This window comes from Galeopterus variegatus, unplaced genomic scaffold (genome assembly GCF_000696425.1).
Source record: "Galeopterus variegatus unplaced genomic scaffold, G_variegatus-3.0.2 Scaffold38, whole genome shotgun sequence".
Taxonomy (NCBI): domain Eukaryota; kingdom Metazoa; phylum Chordata; class Mammalia; order Dermoptera; family Cynocephalidae; genus Galeopterus; species Galeopterus variegatus.
In genome coordinates this window covers 776,788-792,174 of record NW_007726149.1, presented here as the reverse complement: position 1 = coordinate 792,174, position 15,387 = coordinate 776,788, and the positions used below count along the sequence as shown (strand labels likewise).

Below are 15,387 nucleotides of genomic sequence, written 5' to 3'. Positions count from 1 at the left end.
GGATATTAATCCCTTGCAAGATGCATAGTTAGTGAAAATTTTCTCTCACTCTGTAGGTTGTCGTTTCACTCTGTTGATTGTTTCCTTTGCTGTGCAGAAACTTTTTAGTTTGATATAGTCCCATTTGTTTATTTTTTCTTTTGCTGCTTGTGCTTTCAGGCTCAGGATCATAAAGCCTGTGCCCAGAACTAATTGCTGAAGTGTTTCACCTATATTTTCCCTTAGTAATTTTACAGTTTCAGGTCTTATACTTAAGTCTTTAATCCATTTTGAGTTGATTTTAGTGTATGGTGAGAGATGCATATCTAGTTTCATTCTTCTGCATATGGATATCCAGTTTTCCCAGCACCACTTGTTTTCCTTAATGTAGGCATTTATTGCTATAACATTCCCTCTTACTGCTGCTTTTGCTGCATTCCATAAGTTTTGGTATATTTGTTTTCACTTTCATTTGTCTCAAGATACCTTTTGGTTTCCCATTTTATTTCTTCTTTGGCCCATTGATTGTTCAGGAGTGTGTTGTTTAGTTTCCACACATTTGTGAATTTTCCAATTTTTCTAGGTTCATACCATGTGGTCAGAAAAGATACTTGATATGATTCTAGTCCTCTTAAATTTCTTTTTTTTTTTTTTTTGTCTTTTTTGTCTTTTTCCGTGTCCGGCAACGGATCGCAACCCTCAGTGTCGCCCCTGTACTGGACCGGGGACCGGCAACGGGATTGCAACCCTCGGTGTTGCTCCCACTCCTCGCTCAGCCAGTGAGCGGGAACCGGTCTGTATGTGGGATCTGAACCCTTGTTTTGTGGCTTTACATATGATCAATCCTGGAGAATGTTCCATGTGCATTTGAGAAGAATGTGTACTCTGCTGCTGTTGGATGGAATGTTTGTTATATGTCTGTTAGGTCTATTGGTCTACAGCATTGTTTGTATCCACCGTTTATTTTTTTTCATTTTCTATCTGAATGATTTATCCATTGTTGAAAGTGGGGTATGAAGTCTCCTACTATTGTTGTACTGCTATCTATTTCTCCTTTCAATTCTGTTAATATTTGTTTTATATATTTGGTGCTCTGAGGTTATGTACACATATATTTACAATTGTTATATCCTCTTCATGAATTAACCGCCTTATCATTATATCGTGGCCTTCTCTGTCTCTTGTGACAGATTGTGTCTGCAAGTCTATTCTGTCTGATATAAGTATAGCCAACCCTGCTCGCTTTTGATTTCCATTTGCATAGAATATCTTCCCATCCCTTCACCTTCATCCCATAATGTATCCTTACAGCTGAAGTGAATCTCTTGTAGGCAGCATATTGTTGCATCTTGTTTTGTTGTCCATTCAGCCACTCTGTGTCTTTTGATTGGAGAATGTAATATATTTACATTTAAAGTAATTATTTATTGGTAGGAACTTACTATTTCCATTTTGTTAGTTGTTTTTAGACTGTTTTGTAGTTTTTTTGTTACTATCTTGCTGTCTCCCCTTGTGATTTTTTTTTTTTTTTGGTAATGGTATGCTTTGATTCCTTTAGCTTTATCTTTTGTGTATCTTGTAGGGTTTTTTTTTCCTTTATGTTTACCATGAGTCTTACATGAAACATCTTACAGTTATAACAGTCTATTTAAGCTCCTAACAACTTAACTTTTGCATACAAAAATTCTACACTTTTACTTCTCTTTCCCCCACAATTTTATGTTATTGATATCATGCTTTACATCTTTTAATATCATATATCCATTAACAATTATTGTAGCTATAGTTATTATTAATATCTTTGTCTTTTAAATTTTATACTAGAATTAAAAGTGATTTACATACCACCATTATCATATTAGAGTATTCTTAATTTAACTATATATTTACCTTTACCAGTGAGATTTATGCTTTCATATTTTTTCATGTAATTACTCAACATCCTTTCATTTCAACTTGAAGAACTTCCTGTAGCATTTCTTGTATGGCAAATATAGTGGCAATGAACTTCCTCAGCTTTTGTTTGTCTGGGAATATCTTTATCTCTCCTTCATTTCTGAAGGATGGCTTTGCTGGGTATAGTATTCTTGGTTGGCAGTTTTTCTTTCAGCACTTTGAATATATTGTCTACTCCCTTCTGGCCTGCAAGCAATCTGATGAGCAATCTGCTGATGATCTTGTAGAGGTTCCCTTGTATGTGATGAGTCATTTCTTTCTGGCTGCTTTTAAAATTCTATCTTTGTGTTTTATTTCTTACAATTTGATTATAATGTGTCTTGGAATAGATTTTTTTGAGTTAATCTTGCTTGAAATTCTTTATATTTCATGAATCTGGATGTCCATATCTCTCCCAAGATTTGGGAAGTTTTCAGCCATTTTTATTTTTTTACAGTAATGCTTCTTCCTTTCCTTTTTTCTTTCTCTTCTTCTCCCAATATTCCCATAATGTGTACATTTGTTCACTTAATGGTGTTCCATATGCTTTCTTTACTCTTTTTCATTCTTTTTTCTTTTTGTCCCTCTAACTGGCTAATTTCAAATGATCTGTCTTCAAGTTCACAGAATTTTTTGCATAATCAAGTCTGCTGTTGAAGTTCTCTATTAAATTTTTCAGTCTGTCAATGTATTCGTCAGATCCAGTACTTCTGTTTTGTTCTATTTTACAGTTTCTATCTCTTTATTAAACATCTCCTTTTGCTTATGCACTGTTTCTCTGATTTTGTTCAGTTGTCTATCTGGGCTCTCTTGCATCTCTTTGGGCTTTTTAAAAAAAGATTATTTTGAATTATTTTTTATGCAGTTCATAGATCTCCATTTCTTAGGGGTTGGTTATTGGAGCCTTATTAGTTTCCTTTGGTGGCGTCATGTTTGTCTGACTCTTCTTGATCCATATTGCCTTAAGTTGGTGCCTGTGTATGTGAAGGAGCAAACACCTCTTTCAGTTTTTGTAGACTGATTTCAGCAGGTAAAGGCCTTCTCTTGTTGGTTCCCCAGGCTGATGGGATTGCCTCTGGGATTGCAGTCAAGCAAGATAGGGTCCAGTTTGGGTGACTGCTGCTGGATCTGCAGTGGTGTTTGAAGTTAGTAGGCCTGTTACTAGGGCCTTGAAAGGGCATAGATCCTATCTGGTCCCTAGGTGGAGTGGACTGCTTCCAGAATATTGCTCAGTTGGGCTGGCACTGAGAAAAGGGTCTGTTTCAGGGTCTACAGTTGGGTCCACAGATGATGGGCCTGTTACTAGGTGTGTGGATAGATGTAGCTTCCACTAGATCCCTGGAAGGGTTCTTGATTGGGTCACTGGGAAGGTCCCTGGATGAGTAGAAGTGGCCTCAGACCATGGCCAAGAAGACTAGAACTGAGTCACGGGGCTACTTCAGGGTCCACAGCCAAGACTGAGATCTGCAGGCCTGCCTCTAGGGGCATGGATGGGCATGCCACCTGTTGGGTTCCTAAGTGGGCAGGACTACCCAGACTGTGGCTGTCACAGGGCTGCTTCAAAATCTGTAGTTGGACCAAGGTTGTCAGGACTGCATCTGATGGCATGGACAGGCATGTCACTCAGTGGGTCCCTGGGCAGTCAGGACTGCTCTCAGACTGCAGATGAAGGGCTGTTTCAGCATCTGTAGTTGGACCAAGACCAGTGGGCCTGTCTCCAAGGGCATAGATGAGCCTATTTCCCTCTGGGTTCCTAGGAAGACAGGACCACTTCAAGACCTTGGTTAAGAGGGGCTGGAGCCAGGTTATAGGGCCACTTCAGGATCAACATCCAGACTGTTCAATGGGGCATAAATGGACATGTCTCCAAGTCAGTCCCTGGGTAGGCAGGACTGCTGTATTAGTGAGGGTTCTCCAGATAGACAGAACCAGTAGGACATGTTTACAAATATATGAGAGGAGACTTATTAGGGGAATTGGCTCATGTGATTGTGAGGAGGAGTCACACAATAGGCCATCTGCAAACTGAGTGCCAGTAACATGGCTCAATCCAAGTTCAAAGGCCTCAGAACCAGGGAAGCTGATGGTGTCCTTGGTGTAAGTCCTGGATGCTTGTTGCATGGCTCAGTCCAAGTCTGAAGGCCTCAGAACTAGGGAAGCCAATGGTGCCATTGGTGTAAGCCCTGGAACCCAAAAGCTGAAGAGTCTCGAGCTCTGATGTCCACAAACAGGAGAGAAGAGCATATCCCAGCTCCAGCAGATAGACAGATTCATCTTTTTTCTCCATTTTTGTTTTCTCCAGGCCCCCAGCAGATTGGATGGTTCCTGCCCATATTGAGGGCAGGTCTTTCCCACCTAGTCCACTCAGACTCTCATGCTAATCTCTTGTGGAAGCACCCTCATGGACATGCCTAAAAACATAGCTTTATCAGGTTTCTCAGCATTCCTTAATCCAATCAAGTTGACACCTAGAATTAACCATCACAAGTCCACCCCTTGTGAACTCGGTGTCCATACTTATCTCCTTAAACCATGCTTAATCTTCAAAAGGGACGATAACACAGTAGTTCTGCCTAATATGATGCAACTATCCTGCATGCAACCAAAAATGTGAATCCCTTTCCCAGAAGAGGAGGCAAAATCCTTACATGATATTTACTTTTCTCCTGATATCCCATGACTTAAATGCAAATGCTATGATGTAAAGTTAACAATATTTAAATGCTGATAAAAAGTCAGTAAGTTTCACGGTATGTAATAAAGAATAAGAGGAACAAAAACAAAGATAATTGCTTAATATATGTGCAGTATATATACATAGAGACATTATTAATACAATAGGAAGGACAATCCTTGTCTCCGTAACTGGTCATGTGGTTGAAGCTGGTATTTATAACTACTTTCTTCTACTACCCATTCTCTATTCCCTTTGTCTTCTGCGAGCACCTCAGCGGGTCATTGTTCTCTACCTGGTGGAGTAACGCAAACCTTCATCCCTGAAGAGTCTGGGCCATTCATAGTCTTGCCTGAATTTGGTTCTTGTAATTTTCCATTGACCTTAATCACAGGGTATGGATCACAGAGATGCCCTAAGGGATCTCCTATACTCCAGACATAATCTTCCTTACGTCCATTGTGAAGTAGTAGTCCAACTTCCCGTTGGTAGTCTGGGTCAATCACCTCAGCCAACACCAACACCGTAACTCCTTTCTTAGCCTGTTGACTCAAAGGCATGAGGAGTCCAAAGTAGCTGGGTGGCAGCCTTACCTTCCAGTTCAGTGGGATCATTTTTGTGTCTCCTGATGGAAGCATTTCCTCTTTCTGGAATCAAGACCTCTAGACCAGCAGAGCATAAAGTTGCAGGGACAGGAAGCAAAAATTTTGCCAGTGGGTCACTAGGGGTAATGATGAGTGGTGCCACTTCCATTTCCACCCCTTGATTCCTGGACTCATGAATCCTGGCTATGGGAGAAACAGTACCATATTTGGGGTGCTGATTTAGAGCATATATAGCCTTTTGGAGAACCTTGCCCCAGCCCTGCAGAGTACTGTCACCGAGCTGGCACTGTAACTGTGACTTCCAAAATCCATTCCACCATCTATGAGACAGGCTGCTTCAGGATGACGGAGAACATGGTAAAACCAGTGAATTCCATGAGCATGAGCCCATTACCACAGTTCTTTGGCTGTGAAGTGAATTCCTTGATCAGAAGCAATGCGGTGTGGAATGCCGTTATGGTAAATAAAGCATCCTGTGAGTCCACAGATAGTAGTTTTGGCAGAAGCATTTCATGCTGGGAAGGCAAGTCTATATCCAGAGTTAACCAGAGTAAGTGTGCATTCTAGTAAGGACAAAATGCTGCCCCTTCCATGATGGAAGTGGTCCAGTGTAATCAACCTGCCACCAGGGAGCTGGCTGATCAGTTCAGGGAATGGTGCCATATTAGGGTCTCAATGTTGGTTTCTGCTGTTGGCAGACTGGGCACTCAGCCATGGCTGTAGCTAGGTCAGCCTTGGTGAGTGGAAGTTCATATTGCTGAGCCCATGCGTAACTCCCACCCCCGCCATCATGGCCACTTTGCTCATGAGCCCACTGGGTGTTGACAGAGGTGACTGAAAACAGAGGCTGACTAGTATCCACAGAACAGGTCATCCTCTCCACCTGATTATTAAAGTCCTCCTCTGCTGAGGTCACCCTTCAGTGGGCATGCACATGGGAAACAAATATCTTCACATCCTTTTCCCACTCAGAGAAGTCTATCCACATACCCTTTCCCCAAATTTCCTTCTCACCAATTTTCCAATCATATTCCTTCCAGACCATCTCGCCAAACCATTGGCTACAGGTCACGAATCAGTACATAATCACATATCTAGCCATTTCTCCTATCAAGCAAAGTGCACGACTGGGTGCACTGCCCAAAGTTCTGCCTATTTAGAAGATTTCGTCTCACCACTGTCCTTCAGGGATGTCCCAGAAAGGGTCTTTAGTGCCGCAGCTGTCCACTTGCAGGTGGTGCCTGCATATCACTCAGAACCACCTGTAAACCAGGCCATAGTCTTCTCTTCCTCTGATCATAGGGAACTCCTCATGAGGCCACAGGTGCAGGCTGGGGAACAGAAGGCAGTGTAGCAGAAGTAGGAACCATGGGCATTTGGGCCACTTCTTCATGTAACTTACTTGTGCCTTCAGGACCCGCTTGGGCCCGATCACTTATATACCACTTCCATTTGATAATGGAGTACTGCTGTGCACACCCAACCTTATGGCTTGCCTGGTCAGATAATACCCAGTTCATGATGGGCAGCTCAGATCACATGGTGTCTTGGTGGCCCATAGTCAAGCATTCAGTTTCTACTAAGGCCCAGTAGCAGGCCGGCAGCTGTTTCTCAAAAGGAGAATAGTTATTGGCAGATGATGGCAGGGCCTTGCTCCAAAATCCAAAGGGTCTCCACTGTGATTCACCTACAGGGGCCTGCCAAAGGCTCCACACAGCATCGCCATCTGCCACTGACACTTCAAGGACCATAGGGTCTGCTGGATCATATAGCCCAAGGGGCAGAGCAGCTTGCACAGCAGCCTGGACCTGTTGCAGAGCCTTCTCCTGTTCTGGGCCCCACTCAAAACTAACAGCTGTTCACATTATTCAGTAGATGGGCTGGAGTAACACACCCAAATGAGGAATGTGTCGCCTCCAAAATCCAAACAGACCCACTAGGTGCTGTGCCTCTTTCCCGGTTGTAGGAGGGGCCAGATGCAACTTATCCTTCACCTCAGAAGGGATATCTCGACATGCCCCACACCATTGAACCCCTAGAAATTTAACTGAGGTAGAAGGGCCCTGAAGTTTAGTCAGATTTATTTCCCATCCTCTGATACCCAAGTGTCCTACCAATAAGTCCAGAGTAGTTGCTACTTCATGCTCACTAGGTACAGTCAGCATAATGTCATCAGTGTAATGGACCAGTGTAATGTCTTGTGGAAGGGAAAGGTGATCAAAATCCTGAAGGGGTGACATGTCTGATGGATGTGGGCAACCTTCTCTAAATGGATATAGCTATAGCACTGCTCATCAATTAGAACAGCAGGAATAATCAACTTAGGTAGTGAAAGAAGGCAGAGGGAGGGCTAGTTAGCTGTCCTATTACAGAGGATGGGAGAAAGGGGAGTTAGTCTCCAGTTTGATCTCTGTACCTTCTTATTATGGTATGGGCAACTCTCCGCTTTCACTGCTATGATGGAAAAGGCTAAGACTGAGTTGTTTTCGTGTTTGGCTCTTCAACGTTACCTCCTGGTACTGAGGAACAGGGAAGAAGAGAGACAGCATTTTAAAAGCCTGCTGCCAGGGCTCTAAAACTAGGATTGACTTCAGGGGATCAAGAAATGTTCTGATATTATTTGCAGAACTTTGTATACTTGTGGCTTTTCCTGGGTGGAGGGAGAAGTCCATGGTATTTATCAGATTCTCAAGTGAATCTCTAATCCCAAAAGGCTACTGTTCCCAGTCTAACATGAGCCAGTAGATTTATGTCATTGCCTTGCAGGACCAAATTTTGAGTTTGTGGTTCATGACAGCCACCCAGGCAATGAATTTTTCTTTATTTGTAAGTTGGAAAGTGAGTGTCCATTAGGAAGATCTGGGGTTTCCAAGGACAAAGGAAAGATCTATTTTACAACCCCCTTCCCATGCATAAACCTGTCCTTCCGCTCAGCATTGGTGGCTATCCTTTACCACCATCAGTACATCTCTTAACATGCCCATCCATCTCCACCAAACATTCTTACCAAGTACTACGCTTCCTGACAGCCATGCCCAGTCATAAATATAGTGCAATTAAGTAGAAGTTTCTTCCTTGAGGGCAGGAATCATGCTTATGTCTCCACGCATGCTCAGCGCCTTACACGATGTTTGTTAACGCTCAACAGTTGTTTGTTGAAGTCAAATGAATTTAATTGAGTTGGCTAGGTTTAGGGGGATGGGGCATGGTTCATATGTTTCTATGAGCAATTATATTACAAACTTTTCAAAAAGAAAATTTTGGAGACTGTTTTAAATTAATTTGTCTAATTGTAAAAAGCCAAAGAAAATTTTCCTTGGATATTTTGAAAGAAGAATATGGTAATTTGCAAAGGGTATAGAGTTCTCAAAGATTTTACTCCTCAATCACTATAAAGTGTGACTTAGAGTTAACAACTTAGAAAACTATGAAATGAATGAAACTCATCTAATTTCGGTACAGCAATTATAGCTCTTTTTGAGACTACATGAAATAACCAAAATGTGATTACTATAGCAGTAAATTGGTCTCCAAGAAACTCTTTGATTTTCTCAAGAAAAAAAAAATAAATTTCTGTAATAGAACAACCAAACAATAAGGAAAATAATCCACAAAGAAACACAAATGTATCTGGAAACAAAAAATGATCTATGAGCAAATGCTGAAATTTTGGGGGAAAACAAACAAAATAAGACTAAACCACTTATGCAAGCAAATGAACACCAGTTTTTAAAGAGAGAATTTTACAGGGTTATTAAAATGATGAGTGTTTTCCAAATTTCCTTAGTGGCTAAGAAAATGGGATATTTTATTAAACAGAAAGGGAATTCATCTTGTGTAAGGTACAGACATTAAAACACACACTGGCTGAGGAGCCCAGTAAAAAGGGGATTATTTTACAAGAGCTAAATTTTTAGGTAAGTTCACATTATGGCAGACAGATGACTAAACCCATGGGAAGGCACAGGAGCATTTTCTATTGCATGAATAGTGAGAAAGACATTATTTCAAAATTTTGGTGTAATGAGTTTGAAGATATCAGTTACAATAAGAACCCCACAACCAGCTGCATTTCATCTTTGTGAATTGCACTGTGTCGATGTACTTAGGTTTATTCGGTTAGAATAAAGCACCTTGTTACTTTTATAAGGATAAATTTATAGCTCTGAGATGAAAATGGAGCATGTTTTAGGATTACATGTTTACCATTTTGATAGCATCCAGAGCCTGTGCTTTTTATCACCAGAAAAATTCCTTCACAATGACAATTCCTTCATGTCTTCAATGTGGGGGCTTGTCTATCTTAAGGACATTCAATGTGAGTAGAGGTCGTTATTCATAATAGTGTATACTAGAAGCTCTCTGAAGCCTGGGCTTTGTCTCATTCATCCCTGTGTATTCTGTGCCTAGCACCATGTCCTTCATATAGTAGGTGCTTAAAAATGTTTGATAAAAGAGTGAAATAAAATGAATGTTTCCTGAGGCATGGATCCATTAGCTGATATTTAAACTTGCAGGACTTAGAGCTGAAGGCGGGCCTGGAGGAACCCATCTAAGTCTGTAGATTTCAGAGTGGTCTTCAGAGTCCATTCAACACATTTCTGTTGAGCACCTCGTAAGGAGCTAACATTGTGCTAGGTCACAGCGGGGAGCAATAAGGCTTCTCTGTTCATGGAACTTAGAATTCAGGTCACCTGATTCTAGAACATCAAGCTACATTCCTGATTGAAACTATGGTTTTGTCACATATCCATAAGACAACTGGAAAGGGACGTGCAGACCAAATTGAAAAATGAGCTGCAAACAAATGGGATCCCCCAGAACTTTCTAAGAGGTGGCACAATGTGCTCTGCTATTCTGCTATTTCCAGCTACCACCTCATCCTCTTCCCCTCCCCTTCCCCAGTCTTTATGAGAAGACTGGGAAAGGATGGGAAAGAGAACTGTGGAGCTGTCAGAAGGGCCATGATCTAGTGAGAATTTACTTTTTCCTCTCTGCGTCAAGGTCGATCTTGAAGAGTAGCTGGTCTTGCTGGTGCCTTATCCAAGAGGTCTGGTCAGGAAACTATCGGCAAGAGGGTGAAAGAGCTGCAGCCAGACCTCCCGCATACGGTACTGTGCAGTGGGGTGGCTCCTCAGAGTGCCCCTACTTTCTGCCACCAAAGAATTCATACGTGAGCTTCCCAGGATAGCCAGCATGGTCACAGGAGAAGCCACCCCACCAAGGGAGGGTCCTAGGAGTGGGCAGTGAAGCAAGAAGGCCTCAGTTCTCCCTTTCCCCCTCCTGACCTCTGCCCCAGAGGGGCTGTGCCTTTAGAAGGGAAAGGGAGTTTTATGTACCTGATGTATTTCATGATGTTTAAAAAGGAGGTGGGGAAGGTCATTGAGCAGATCCAAATCCTACCCCCACTTTGCATCCCTCAGATTGAGCCTGACTTGTATCATCGGGAGAGGAGGAGCTGGAATTTTAAATGGCATCAAGTTGGGGTTTCAAACTGGACTTTGGTAAGTGAGAGTGGCTATGGATTCTGCCCAAGATGATGTTAGTGGATAGAAAAGGAAGACAAACAGCTCGTGATGAAAGGCAGGAATAGGAAAATAGACCTATTTCACATTTTTCCCTCTTACTGAGTTGAGATTGCTCAGTAAGTACACGGATGGGTGTATGGAAGAATGGGCGGTTGGGTGGGGAAAGTGAGGGAGAGAAAAATTGAGGATGGCTCTAAGATTTGTGTGACATTGTGGTTCCACTGGCAAAGCGATAGTGTAGTTGGGATGTGTGTAATGGTGTGATAACAGGCAGAGAAAGAGAATTTTAAGTTAATTGAAGATGAGGATTAGGTATGTCTTAGTCAACACGGAACCCTCTGTGCCTTGCCAATTCTTTGTTTTCACTGGTGTCTTGGGGTGAGGAAGGTGAAGATGTGGGAATGTTTATGGCTTTGTGATTGATAAAAAGTATATCTTCTTGTACTTTACACCTTGGCTATGTAGGCTAAGCAACAGGAAAAAAAGACACAGGGTTAAAGAAAAAGTAAGGAAGAGGAACCAAAAATTATTCATCAAATAAAATCAATATATCTCACACTCCTACCAATTCAAGACTTATGAGGGTAAAGAAACTCTTCTTGTTTCTTTTAGTTTCATTTCTTTGCTTTTGTTTCTCCTGGCTCAGAAGGTTGCAAGCCTCAGCTGCCCCAAGTTCATCCCATTTGCTCCAGGTCTGGTCAGGTCACTGCTTATAATTCTGCCAGTCACTTGATTTTTTCATCAGGAAGAGGAAAGGAGAGGAAAAGAAATATGAACGAGAGGCTAAGCTCGTCAGCCTACTCCCAAGAAAACAAGCTGCACAAGCTCATGTGGTTTTCCTCACTCAGATAGTCTCTATATGCCTTCACTATAGGAACAACATATCTTCTCCAACAGCAAGTTCAGGGCATAGCCAAAGAAGAGGTGGAAAGCATGTTTTCAATTCAATCCATCTCAAACGCCACCATCTCTTGAGCATGCATGTGGGAATCTCAAAGTAATCACAACTTTATTTTAAGAAAAATTCTCTATGTATATTATTTGGGGTTTCAGTCTAAATTTGGCTTAACCAAAGAAAATACAGCACAATGAGGTAAACTAAAACAGGGGTTGGCAGTTTTTTTCAGCAGAGGCCTGACAGTAAATGATTTAGGCTTTGCAGGCCACAAGGTCTCTGTTGCAACTACTCAGCTTTTCTACTGTAGGGAGAAAGCAGCCATAGATAATATATACATGAGTGGGGATGGCTGTTTTCCAATAAAACTTTATTTATGGACTCTGAAATATGAATTTCATATGATTTTAATGTGTCACAAAATATTTTTTTTTTTCCAACTTATTAAAAATGTTGAAAGCCTTTTTTTAGCTCATGGGCTCTGCTAAAGCACATGGCAGACTGGCTCGGGACTTCAAGCCATTCTGTGCCACCTCTATTTAAATTGTTGCATTTATTCCACCACTTGTGAAGTGCTAAAGAGTGTGCTTTGTGTACTGAGATGCCATTCTCTTCCACAATGCATTAAACCAGAAGGAGTACACCTTAGAAAAAAATCTTTCTAGATGCCCCTGGAAGGATAGCTAGGAAATGATCAGACTTTTAGATAGCTTTTCTCTGCCTCTGTCCTGCAGCAGGCAATTCTGTCATAGCAAACCCAAACACACATATTTTATTTCTTCTATCATCCTCCAGGTGCAGAAATCAATAGGACTGATCACAGAAGCATGTGCCTTGGAAAAAACAAAATGTCTATGTGACTGCTGCCATCAGGCCCAAACAGGGCACTCCAGGACACAAGCCTATATGAGCCTCAGAGCCTGCCTGGGTGAAGCATGTCCCTGCTGAAACCCACACGCAGCTCAAGAGAGATGTAATTCCCAATGGTAATACTGCAGCTCTCTCCTGAAGGCTCTAAAATATGAAGTATTTCCCTATTCTTGCATTCCTGGTCCACAGAAATATTGCAGATGCTCCCAAGTCTTGCTCCTGATGCAGGGTGAATATAACACAAGTCCCGATGCCACTTCTGTGTAAGAACATCCTTTGGAGACTGGATGCCCAATCAGTACAGGTACGACTGCTCCAGCCAGCTGCAAAGGCTCAATGATATTAGGCACAGATTAGAGTGACTGTCTTAGTCTGTTCTGGCTGCTATAACAAAATACCTTAGACTGGGTAATTTATAAATAATAGAATGCATTTCTCACAGTTCTGGAAGCTGGAAAGTCCAAGATTAAGGTGCCAGCAGATTCAGTGTCTGGTGAGGTCCTCATTCCTCATCCACAGCACCTTCTTTCTGTCTTCCCATGGTGGAAGGGGCAAGGTAGCGTCCTTCAATCTCTATTATCTCATGAGGGTGGAGCCCTCGTGACCTAATCACTTCCCAAAGACCTCACCTCTTAAAACTTTCACATTGGGTATTAGGTTCCAACACATGAATTTTGGGGGTGGGGGGGTACAAAGACATGCAGACCATAGCAGTGACCAACCATTCCAGAAACTGTCCTGCGGGGGGGGGGGCGGTTCTCCAGGATGTGGGCTTTTCAAGTGCTAAAAGTGGGATGGTTGGTTTGCCCTAAAAATGAGCCCCCTCTTTTTCTATTTCTGTCTTCTTATCCCTCACCCAGTTATTCCAAGGATCCTTGGCCACCCAGAACTTCTTTGTGAAGCAGAAGGTGACCCAGGCTTGGGAAAGAAACTTTCTCTGTAAGAGCTCAGAAATACTCCACTTCATGCCTCTCCCAAAGTACAGATGTACTTTTTGTTATGAGCAAGCATACATGTTAGGAGATGCCCTTCTCAGTTGAAAGTGTTCTGATAGCTTTAACTTCTGCTTCGATCTTGCTTGAAAAGATCAGTTTATAAAACACAAACATCACACCTCCTTAATCCTCAGTGTCTCTGTAGCATGAGTGGATCTGTTCGTGTGTTCATTTGAAAAATTTCAAAAGACCCTTTTTGCTAAATTCACTGTGGCAATGTCACTATAGGAGGTTTCTAGGTGGATTCTTGACCGATATTTTTAACATTACATAAGATACACTTTTTGGTGCTCCATTAAGAATATCATATATAACAAATATAACAAACATTTTACATCTATGATAAAACTAAACCAATAAACCAAGCACATTTTTTTAAACTGTCCTAGCTTTGACCCATTTATCCTTTTGCCTTGGTCGATGATGTCAAAACTCAGTAATGAATCACTCAGTCAAGTATAAAATAATCAGAGAACGGTATGTTTGTGTATCTATGGGATTATGTACATAAAATTACACATCACTTACACTGAGTTCAGGTATTGCATTTTGATCTTCCTGATTATGGAAAATCAATTTGTGAGTAATTCTGAAAGGAAAAAAAAATACAACCTTTGGATATAGCAGCGAAAATAGAAGTCATAAAAATTTTAAGCTGGTGCATATGCACTCTTGATGTGAACTCTAAGTGGATAATTAGGCTTTTTGTGTTTATGGAACAAGTGTTTTCATATCAGAGGTCAGTGTGAGCAGCATTTTCAATGATGTGAAAGTGTAGGCTGGGTTTCTGTCCCAAACTGGCCCACAAGAAGCTCTTCCTCTTCTGCATAAGGCCTCAGCACTGGGACAGGACACAGGTGTATGAGTCACCCACCTGACCAGGTCGATGACCCGCTCCCGGGGCGCAGCACTGACCGGCTCTTCATTAATCATTACAATCTGATCTCCCGGGATCAGCTTGCCTTCTGAGGGGCCACCTGGGAACAAATGAGAGCAAAGTGCAGGTGAGACCACTGGTAACCCAGCTGAAGCCTCCTTTCTTGATCATGGTTCATTGTGAGCACAGAGTGCAATCAGCAAAACCCAAACTCAGCCACACCTGGGTGTTGTTTGGACAATTCCAAGGCCCAGGCTGTACTCTATATTTGGGGGGTGGGACCCAGGCATGCCCATTTTCTAAAACTTCACAGCCAAGGATGAGACTTGGTAGCCCAGCAGCACCTCTCGCAGTTTAACGCACATATGAATCACCTGCAGATCTTGTTACCATGCAGGGTGCAGGGTGAGATAGTAGATTTCTCACAAACTCCCAGGGCCTGCTGATGCTGTTGTCAACAGATCGTACTGTGAGTAGCAAGGCCTCCAGAGGAAGGTATTCTCCCAACAGGGAGCATATCAGTTGGGTTGATACCCTGCAGCCAAAGCTATAACAACAACCTGGGCACAGCTGGATTGGAACACAGTTGCATTTAGTTACCCATTAAGTAGGGAGACAGTACACCGTGGGAATCATAAGGCATCTCAATAAGAGAGTGCTAGAAAGGAATTATGAGGTGGCCTTGTGTTAGGTGCTTTGGGGTGGGTTCAAGGATGCAGCGATTTTCCATGAATTAGATTTATCATGGATTAGATTTATCATAAGCATCTTAGTCATTGTCTGAAAGGTGGAAGGAAGCAGACCTAGCAGCTGTGATTGATAGAGAAGCAGCAGTCACTTGTATAAGCTGGGAGAGGGGTGAGCTTGGCGATTTCTGTGGTTTGGACTGTGCTTGGATGTTTGTGTCTGTGCTCATATATGATTACAGAAGAGTCTAGTTTTTGTCTTAATCCATCATGGTCACAGAGTGGCCTATTCTGCTGTTGATATTTGGTGAAATTGCTCATGTTCAGCAGGAGAACAGCCAGA

General features: G+C 42.1%; 1 protein-coding gene across 2 annotated transcripts in view; it reads right to left on the bottom strand.

Moving 5' to 3' along the window:
* The window catches only part of FRMPD4 (FERM and PDZ domain containing 4), a 587,189-nt gene that overhangs the window by 93,196 nt on the left and 478,606 nt on the right, over positions 1–15,387 (bottom strand). For both annotated transcript variants that reach the window (XM_008571308.1, XM_008571302.1), the window contains exon 4: positions 14,356–14,458. In XM_008571308.1, the coding sequence (XP_008569530.1) occupies positions 14,356–14,458 (103 nt within the window). The remainder of the gene's footprint in view (positions 1–14,355; positions 14,459–15,387) is intronic.